At 50.8% G+C, this 10,423-nt stretch overlaps 1 protein-coding gene across 3 annotated transcripts in view; it reads right to left on the bottom strand.

Annotated features, from left to right (window-relative positions):
- The window catches only part of OGFOD3 (2-oxoglutarate and iron dependent oxygenase domain containing 3), a 29,062-nt gene that overhangs the window by 18,263 nt on the left and 376 nt on the right, over nucleotides 1-10,423 (bottom strand). For all 3 annotated transcript variants that reach the window (XM_084750278.1, XM_084750276.1, XM_084750277.1), the window contains exons 2-7: nucleotides 9,180-9,397; nucleotides 7,254-7,329; nucleotides 6,354-6,396; nucleotides 4,241-4,305; nucleotides 3,636-3,692; nucleotides 1,831-1,984 (exon numbers count right to left, since the gene is read on the bottom strand). In XM_084750278.1, coding sequence (XP_084606404.1) covers nucleotides 1,831-1,984; nucleotides 3,636-3,692; nucleotides 4,241-4,305; nucleotides 6,354-6,396; nucleotides 7,254-7,329; nucleotides 9,180-9,397 — 613 coding nt within the window. The remainder of the gene's footprint in view (nucleotides 1-1,830; nucleotides 1,985-3,635; nucleotides 3,693-4,240; nucleotides 4,306-6,353; nucleotides 6,397-7,253; nucleotides 7,330-9,179; nucleotides 9,398-10,423) is intronic.

The raw sequence follows: 10,423 nt of genomic DNA on the forward strand, positions 1-10,423 counted from the left end.
CCTGTCACTGACTGGGCAGAACTGGCCACCAGGGACTGAGAAATCTCAGCAGGGCTGACCTAAGCAAGGCACGGGACACGAAAGGCCCCTCAGTTTCTCTGCTCTGATTCCCACTTCCCACTGGCTGGCACCCCAGGAATTTTCATATTGCTAATCAGACCACCTGCAAAATAGCTGTACCCACTATAAACATCCCACGTCATGATTTTTTTTTCTCCTTTATTAATTTATTCTTGTTACATCTCAATGGTTATCCCATCCCTTGTATCCTCCCATTCTTCCCTCCCTCCCATTTTCCCCTTATTCCCCTCCCCTATGACTGTTCCTGAGGGGGATTACCTCCCCCTGTATATGTTCATAGGGTATCAAGTCTCTTCTTGGTAACCTGCTGTCCTTCCTCTGAGTGCCACCAGGTCTCCCCCTCCAGGGGACGTGGTCAAAGGTGAGGCACCAGAGTATGTGAGAAAGTAATATCCCACTCTCCACTCTACTGTGGAGAATGTTCTGTCCATTGGCTAGATCTGGGTAGGGGCTTAAGGTTTACCGCCTGTATTGTCCTTGGCTGGTGCCTTAGTTTGAGCAGGACCCCTGGGCCCAAATCTGCCTATCATAATGTTCTACTTGTAGGCTTCTAGGACCCTCTGGGTCCTTCTACTTTGCCATTCTCCCATGATTCTCTCATCTAGAGTCCCATTAGAATGTCCTCCCCTCTGTCTCAGTTTCCTGGTAAGTGAAGGCTTTCGTGGGACATGCCTCTTGGGCTAATATGCAGATATAAGTGAGTATATACCATTTGAGTCTTTCTGCTTCTGGGTTAACTCACTCATTATGATCATTTCCAGCTCAATCCATTTATCCACAAATTTTGGGAATTCCTTGTTTTTAATAGCTGAATAGTATTCACGTCATGATTGTTAAAATGGCGAATGAAGCAAGCCTTACGGGGCCTGCCTACCTGTGACACACACACAAAGGGCCTTTAATTAATAGGGCTGTTGTCTTTTCACTGTTTTGGGACTGTATGCTGTAGCCACACTGAACTCAAGCTCTCCATGTAGCTCACGGTGACGTGAATGCCTCTGCTTCTCTCCCCCAAGTGCTGGGGTTACAGGTAGGAGCCATCTTGTGCAGCTGGTGTGAGGCTGGGGATTGAACCCAGGACCTCATGTGTGCTGGGCAAGACTCTACCAGCCGGGTCACAAACCAAGCATGAATGCTTTATCTCCCTTCTCAGCAACAAGACTGTCCAGTGTACCTAAAACGAACTCTCCTTCAAAGACAAAACCCTGTGGCTAAGAAAGAAGAGGCCAGCACAGGCTGTCCTCAATGTCTAAGCCTAGGAGCAGACCATGCGGCTTCTGAGCGAGCTCCCAGACCACAGTCATGGTGACTGCTGAGGCGTTCCGTGTGTCCCCGCCCTACCACCCACACCGAGTCTCCTCAGGTGCATCCTGTCTTCCGAGTTCATCAATAAACTTGTAACTTTGCTTCCCTCACACTCATACTGAATTCTCTTCTGTGGTAGAGGTCAGCGGCAGCCTCGTGGCTCCCCTGACAAGGTCTTAGGGAGGAGACGAAGAAAAAAGAGGCAAAGGCTATGATGGGGAGAGGGCACCCTGTGGAACAGAGCCCTGCACCCCACCCTCTGCTTACACAGCCCAGTCAGAAAGGCTGTACGTGAACTTGGGAGCAAGTATAGAGCAAAGGCCGCTGCAGCTGTCCCAGCCCTTGACGCTCATGAGACAAACTTGACCTCCTCAATTGCATCACCTAATTCAGAGTGCACCCTAGCACCTCAGGAAGAAGAGCTCTAAAACAGCGGGTGCTTACCTTGTCCACATGTGCGTGCCAGTACTCATCGTGAGCCGTCTGGGCCGCTGTGCTGTTTATTCGGGAGAAGAACGTAGGCTTTGTCAGATACAACGAGGAGGCACTGATGCCAAAAGCTTTAGCAATGGTGAGCTGGACCTTCCGCCGGATGTCCCTGCATGGGACACAACGCATCAGGCTGACAGTTCTGTACGTTTTAATTATTTCAAATGTTTTATAGAGTGAAACATGTCAGAATATTCTTTCCACTTTTCCTCCTAATTGTAAATCTCTTTTTTTTTGAGAAAGTGTTTCTCTGTGTAGCCTTGGCTGTCCTGGACTCACTTTGTAGACCAGGCTGGCCTTGAACTCACAGCGATCCACCTGCCTCTGCCCTCCTAGTACTGGGATTAAAGGTGTGCGCCACCACGCCTGGCCTTTCACTTAACTCTTCAACCTAACAAAATATAGCCGACCTTTGGATAAAAACCTGTACTTGGTGTTTTCCACCTTTAATTCTTGGAGGGAGCAGCGTCTGTGAGGAGCAGGCCGAGGCTGGCACTGCTCCTCAGGCCTCCTGCTGCCATCAGCCATAAACACACGTCCCATGTCCATGTGAGGTGGCTCCTGGGTCTGTGTGTGGAGGGAGGCCGTGTGGAAAAGCTCTCTCTGCTGTGTGCAGCTCCCGGATGTTTGTGTCCATAACGCTCAACAAGAACATATAGCTCAATCTTGTTCTCCTGTCACATTGTGCGCGCACGTGAGTGTGTGTGTGTGTGTGTGTGTGTGTGTGTGTGTGCGCGCGCGCGCGCGGTCCAGATTACAGGTATACACCACCATGTATCTTATAAACTGTGGAATTTACAAACATCAAACTATCACAGGGCACTTTCCATTTCAGGCAGTGTGTGCATACCAGGAATAAACACAAAGACTGAGATGAACTAGTGAGGGCAGGCCACAACTGTCAGCTGGAGACAGGCAGGGCTGGGGCCTGAGCCTTGAGATAGCACAGAGTGGAGCCATATGCAAGGTTGGACCCTTGAAAGTTGCTGCAAAGCTTCTGATGGCTCCGTGCCGCCTCAAAGAGCGGACTTAAGAGTGACTCTGTTGTGTGCACTGAGTGACAGCTCACTGCTGCCACTGCCAGGTGTGCAGAGTCAGTCAGGCCTTCACCTGCTCCCTGGACCAGGAGCCTAAGCGTTGCTTAGCAGCTGTTTCCCTGGGAACATAATGAAGGCAAAATATCAGCTGTGGTTCCAGGCAGTGATGCTGGAGGTGAGAAGACGGGTGGGCACGGGGCTACAGGACAGCAGGAACTCGGTGCTCTGCTGGCAAGCTCAGTATCGTGGCTAGTTCAACACTCTAGTAGGTGATAAAACCACATAAAGTCCAACACACACAGGGCTACAGGACCAGAGTGCTGTACTAGTGCCCACTCTGGGGAGTGCTGTCATACTGCAGTTAGGCAGCATTGGTGATGGGACTAATTCAATACGCAGTGGATAGAATGTCCCTGGACTATAAGCCACATCTTAACAATCTTTAAATAAAAGCTTTAATTTCAAAATTCTCCAGATAGGCCAGCTGCCTCAGGGTGAGGACTGTGCAAGAACTGTGTGACAAGTGCTGGACTGTGACCACTAACAGGACATGTTTGCAGGAGGACCAAGAGGGCTTAGAAAGTATTAGGGGAGGTGCCCATCTATCAGAGACAGGCTGAGCTCTGTCTACACCCACAGGTCTTGATCGCTGACACAGGAGCGATGTTCTGGCCTGATGTGACCTCAGCCCCCTTGGCATACCCAGCTCTTCATCCTCCTTACCTATATAGCCGGAAGTCCTCCTCAGAGAAGATATTTTGTATTTTATCTCCAAAGTATCTGTGAAATAATAAGAGCATTAGCAGGGATGGCAAGTTACTAATCTTTCCCTTACTTTTTGTTTTTATAAAAACAGGGCCCCACTCTGTAGCTCAGCTGATCTTCAACTTTGAGGTTCAGATTACAGGTATATACCACATGCCCAGCATCCTTGTTTCCTCAAGCTACCCAGCCTCCACACGTAGGTCTGACCCATCACCTGAGCATCATCCCACTTCTACAACAAGAACTATGTGAGCGAGGAGGAAAGTGGGGCAGAAAGAGGGAGGAAGGGAGGGAGATGGTGGGAGGGAGGGACAAGGAGGGAGGGAGGGGAGGGAGGGAGAGGGGAGTGCGAGGGAGAGGGAGGGGAGGGAGGGAGAGAGAGAAGAGGAAAAGGGGGGATGGAGGGGGGCGGAGGGCAATCAGCAGTTGACAGAGTAATGACTCGGAGGCTGAGAGCTCTCAGGTCTCTCCAGCCCTTGAGGAACATCATAGCTCCCTGAAGCCCATGCAACTGCCAGACACGCATCTGCACCCTTCCTCTTCCTCTTCCTCCAGCCTCTCACCTGTACAGGTTCACAAAGTGTTTCCCAACAGACAGAGCTCCAGAATGCAGGTCCAGGATAGATGCCTGGAAAAAAATACATACACACACGCGCGCGCATGTGTGTGTGTGTGTGTGTGTGTGTGTAAACAACTGATAGTCACTCAAATAGCCAAACCCCAGTTACCACAATCCACTGTATAAATGTTCTAGCTCTGCCTGGAGACAGGGTTTCTCTGTGTAGCCTTGGCTGTCCTGGATTCCCTTTGTAGACCAGGCTCGCTTTGAACTCACAGCGATCCTCCTGCCTCTGCCTCCCGAGTACTGAGATTAAAGGTGTACGCCACCATGCCTAGCTTACCTCTGACTTCTTTTTTTTTTTTTAATAATTTAATTTCTATTTTGTGTGCATTGGTGTAAGGGTATCAGATCTCTTGGAGCTGGAGTTACAGACAGTTGTGAGCTGCCATGTGGGTGCTGGGAATCGAACCCTGGGTCCATTGGAAGAGCAGACAGTGCTCTTAACCACTGAGCCATCTCTCCAGCCCCTACCTCTGACTTCTTAAAACCCTGCCTTGTGCACTGTCTGCCTGGACAGATATGTCTTTCTCTCTCTGCTGTCCACACAGAAAACCAAACTCTTAGGCCTAACATCTTTAGAAATAGTCCCCAGACACGTTGGGAATGCTTATGGTGAGTCACAGGCCACACTACTGACTCCCTCTTTCCTTCCTTCTACTAGGTCTGTAGAGGTAAAAGTTTGGCACATGATTCTGTCCCTGTGTCAAGTGTGATTGCATAATTGCAGACTTCTGCATATAAACCAGGTGCCACCCTGTGGGACCCCTCTCTGCTCCACTGCCTCTTTCTACAGCCCATCCTGGGCATCTGAAGCTCTACTTTCTTAGGGAGCTGCCATGTTCTACTGAGGCAGAGAAGTGGCAGAAAGACCCTGTAGTGGGCATGACTCACGCTGTTCATCCCAGCTAAGCACTGAGGCTCCTCCCCATGCATGTGTCAAACCAGCTGGCCTGCCCCTGTGATAGCCGCAGGCAGCTCGTGGGCTCCCAGTTAAACGCTACATATAGAACAGCACCTCAGTAACTTTTGTTTTGTTTTTCGAGACAAGGTTTCTCTGTTTAGCAGCTCTGACTGTCCTGGACTCACTCTGTAGACCAGGCTGTCCTTGAACTCCCAGCGATCTGCCTGTCTCTGCCTCCCAAATGCTGGGAGTAAAGGCATGCACCACCTTAAGAAACCGCCAACGTGTCTTATGACTCTAACTGCCCACCTCTGAGTCCTTCCCCGTGTTCCAGGAAGAAAGCGGCCACCAACGTGGACCATTTTCCCCCATGCGCCGTGGCCAGTGGTAACAGACATTAGGCCCTTTTCTTATTCCTACAGTGACTTAGCTAAGGTGTGGACACAACATGGGCTCAATGTTTACAGAACTTAAAGGTATCCAGACTATTACGTGGGGGGCGCTCAAGGGAATGCTGAAGACTGAGTGAGGGACAAGGCTCTCACTGTTAGCCCGTTAGCAAATATCTCCCTGAACTCATCAGAACAACATAAAAGGAATTCCACTTTGAGAATTCTAAAGAAAGAGGTAAAAGCCTGGCGTGGTGGCACATGCCTTTAATCCCGATGCTTGGGAGGCAGAGGCAGGCAGATTGATGTGAGTTCAAAGCTAGTGTGGTCTACAAAGTGAGTCCAGGACAGCCATGACTACAAGAGAAACACCATCTTAAAAAAATAAAAATAAAAAAGCTGGGTGTGGTGGCGCACGCTTTTAATCCTAGCACTCGGGAGGCAGAGGCAGGTAGATCTCTGTGAGTTAGAGGCCAGCCTGGTCTACAAAGTGAGTCCAGGACAGCCAAGGCTACACAGAGAAACCTGTCTTGAAAAACCAAAAAAAAAAAAAAAGAAGAAGAAGAAGAAGAAGAAGAAGAAGAACAAGAACAAGAAGAAGAAGAAGAAGAGGAAGAAGGAGAAGAAGAAGAAGAAGAAGGAGAAGAAGAAGAAGAAGAAGAGGAAGAAGAAGAAGAAGAAGAAGAAGAAGAAGAAGAAGAAGAAGAAGAAGAAGAAGAAGAGGAAGAGTCAAGAAAGTGAGAGCAGGACCCATGCTGACTCACCCCTCCATCTGATCCTCCTAGAGAGAGCCCCTTCTCCGCTATTCTGTGGAGGCAAAACCAACTTCAGTCAGAATTTAGCTGACAGCATTACCCAGAAAGTATCTAGGCAAAACACCAACGGTATGGCAGTGCCTCGTGCATGGTTAACGTTCATAATGTCAACAAACGTGGAATCCCAAAACCGTGGCCTTCAAAGCTGAGGACGGGTACGTCAGCGTCCTCTTGCTGCTAACACGGTCTGCTCGGAAGCCACTGGCCTAAACCCTGTGCTCTGACGGCTCCCCGCAGATGGGGAGTTTGGTAACCACAGCTCAGGAAGTGAAAGAGCCATCCCAGCGCCGAGAGGACCACCCTACTGAAGAGCAAGCAGCTCTGACAAGGCCACCAGGAGAGCTAAGCCCTCAGTAAGGCGTTAGTAACCGTCAGGCCTGGGGGAGCTAGCGGCTCAGTGGGCAGCAGGGTACAGCGGGCAGGCTCCCTGCGGCAGGCCTGGCCTGAAGACAAAGGGCAGTGGACGCAAGGGCCTAACGAAAGGCCACATACTAGATCTGAACAACTGGTCAGAAAACGGTATCTTTCTTTTTAAGATCTTGATTTTTAAATCCTCACAATGAAAACTCCAGCACCAGCTGGTTCTGGGCTGACATTTATGATTACCTAATAATTGTCAGCTGAGGCTGGGCCTCTAGACTGCTCAAACAGCAGAAACATTGCTAAGGCCACAGCATTTCCTCAAAGAAAGCAGGAAGCAGGAAGCCTGCTCTCTGACCCCCAAAGCCCTTGAGCATGGTCCACGGAACTGTGAGTTCTGTCCACTCTGTTGCTGGCCCGGCTCACTCCCCATTCACTGTTTAACTCAGCTGTGGATGCTCTAGGCGGGGCATAGAGATGCACGGGTACCTGCGAATCTGCTCTGCCTCCTCCCTGGTGATCACCACATCAGTGACTCCTCGGCCACACTTCCTGGGGGTGCAGCCTGGAGGGAGACAGCCAAGGAGAAATACTGATTTCCAAAGCCTCTGCCCCAAGATCGTGGCTGAGCTGGCAAGGCCCTCCACCCTGACAGGGGCCAGTTTGGCTAACACACCTAGTTAAAAGTCAACTTCAGATCAACAGTGGTGACTTTCCACCAGAACTGCCCCGAGACAGCGACTGACATTTTGATTTTGTTTTGTCTTGTTTGTTAGAAACATGCTCACGAGGTAGTTCAGGCTGCCTCAAATTCAAGAACTTCCTGCTTCCTGAGTCTCCTGAGTTCGGTGAGATCACAGGCCTGTGCTAACGCACTAACAGTCTGACAACATTCCTTATCTTGCTCGCTGGTGTGAGCACTCCTCACACCCACTGAAAAGTTCTGGCACAGCCCAAGCTGAGCCTGTTACTCTGGACACCATCTCTCTCCAGGACCAAAGCACCTGCCCGGCCAGCTGCACTCACTCCTGCATCTCCTCCTGCCCTGGTGTCATGCAGAGAGAGGAAGTCAGGATGGGGAGAGGGTGAGAGTGATGGCGCTCAGGGCTGTGGGAGAGACGGCCTGGATGGAGAAGCGCATCGGAGGCAAGCTCGGCAAACAGCCAGTTCCTGTATTCTGGCAGCAAAGGTCCAGTTCCCTTGGCCCTCACTGATGATATGGGACTTTAGACCCTGGGGACCTCCCTGTAAGATATGCTGGCTGCCATTTATAGCTCGCTCTCGCTCTCTCTCTCTCCTCTCCTCTTCTCTCTCTCCGTGTGTGTGTGTGTGTGTGTGTGTGTGTGTGTGTGTGTGTGTGTTAAATTAGGATGCTGGATGTAAAGTCCTAGCACAGAGCATCCAGCACAATAGAAACACATTTATTTCACTCACTGCTGGAGGAGAGATGGTGTGCCCGTTGTCCCTGGCTACCCAGTCTACAAAGCACTCTCCTGCCACCTCCCAGGTGGACGAGTGCTGAGTTCCTGTGCATCACAACAGCGCCCCTTTGTGGAAGAACGTGGAATCTTTTCACCATTCAAGTCCAAAACATTACTACGAATTTTTTTTTGAAAAAAAAAATTATATATATATATATCCTTATAGAGCCAGGCCCAAATGCTACATTTGAGAAACAGAATGAATCTGGGTGGCACAGAAAGTTTAGGAAAACAGCCCAAGGAAGCCTGCACCACGGCACCCCTTCAGCTGGGGTGTGGGCTCTCCAGGTGCTGCCCTCGACCTGGCCCAAATCCCAGGGCTCCAGCTTGTACCCACCTGGCTGCTCCTTCCTGCCTCACCCAGTGACATCAGTAGAGCCGCAGAGCTGACCTGGGCTGGCGTCCTCGTCATCACATTTGCTGGGTGTTTGGTCTCCCACTTATCATCCTCATCATCCTTTTCTGGAACTTTTTTTTTTTTTACATTTATTATTTTATGTGTGTGGGAACATGGCATGTGCAGATGTTGGAGGACCACTTACAGGACTTGGTTCTGTTCGACCATATGGGTTCGGGATATTGCACTCCGGCCATCAGGCTTGGTGTTATGCACTTTTAACTGCCTCGCTGCCTCGCCGACCCTTTCTCATCTTCCTAGTCCTGCTTCTCTGTAGGCAGCCGCTAGGCTAAGATGCTAAGATGCTGTGTACGCCTGAGTGGCTCAGCATTTAAGAACGCTTGCTGCTTTCCCAGAGGACCTGAATTCAGTTCCTAGCACCCTTGCCTGGCAGCTCACAACTGCCTGGAAGTCCACCTTCAGGAAAGCCAACTCCTTCTGCAGCAGGCACTTCACACACACACACACACACACACACACACACACACACACACACACACACCCACGACCGGTCACCCTTTATTGAGAAGCACATACCTTCGAACCTTCGGTGGCCATCATAGTCCTCAGAGCAGGGGACTTCAATGAATCTGCCTTCTAGCACCTCACCACGACGGGCCACGACTTCAGCAACATCATCATCAGTCCCAAGGCTGCTCCAGAGCCGGACTGTGACCAGAACAAGGCTGACCCCAAGGACCACAGCCTTTAGGCAAGTCCTCTGTGCCTCCCGAGGCAGCCAGTCCCTCTTGGTGCTGGGAATAGAAAACAACCTCTGGACGTATGCCAACCAAAACCACAGGGTGTCCACACCGGGTGTCACCAGCCTCGGGCTGTGCCGACATTTGACCTCTGATCAAGATGGATGGACCCCCATCAATCCTGAGAAGCTGCAGGTACCCATGGGCTGATTAAGAAGCAGCCGGTGGGAAACAGGGGCGTCTACTTCCACCCACAGCTCACCGAAGCTTACCAGGATGCCTACCTCGCACCACGGCTCAGAGGAACCTCCCAGGCAGTATGTGCCTTGTCTTCTCTGACAAGACAGGGCTAAACACGTGCTTCAGTGGGCAAAAGACTGTGGGCTGACCACAGGTGCTTTCTGTCCAGCCCACGGAATGCAAGTCTCTAACCTTACCCACCTATAAGACTGTCCCTACAAGAACACATGTGTACTTGAGCCAACACACATGAATCACATCCATATAACTCAATTCATAAACCCAGGGCCAGAAAGAGCACAGAAGAATGTCAGAAATGATATGTGAGTTAAGGTGTCTCTATGAACCAGGTCTGTGTGGCCCAAACAGTCACGGATGAAGCTGCATCAGTACCTGATGCAGCACATCTGGGTGTGTAACTGGGGTATCTGAGCTCTGCTGTCCAGGAAAGGTCTCGGGAGCCATAGGTCTTGAAACACACGCAGAATAGTCAGAGTTAAGTCCCTGTCCCTAAAGGCTCCATCCCTTAGCTACTACCAATTCAGGTGCAGGTTTGGACAGGCGAGGTGTGAAAGGTGTGACAGCAGGGACGTGAGGAGGTAGGGCATGCACACACAGCAGAAATGGTCCCTAGAGAGAAAAACCTGCTCACGCGACTGAGCGCGGACCGACTCCAAGAAGAAGCTCCCTGTGGGCAGGGCCTCTGTGCAGAGCTGGGAGGTGGACAGCCACGTGGACAGCTCGCTATGGGAGGGTTGCTGCAGAATACTGCAACCAAGCCACGCCCACAACAACACATCACGCCCATTCGCCAAGTTGTGCCAGGTCACACAGCAATAG

This window comes from Acomys minous (genome assembly GCF_964271855.1).
Source record: "Acomys minous genome assembly, chromosome: 12".
NCBI classification, from domain to species: Eukaryota; Metazoa; Chordata; class Mammalia; order Rodentia; family Muridae; genus Acomys; species Acomys minous.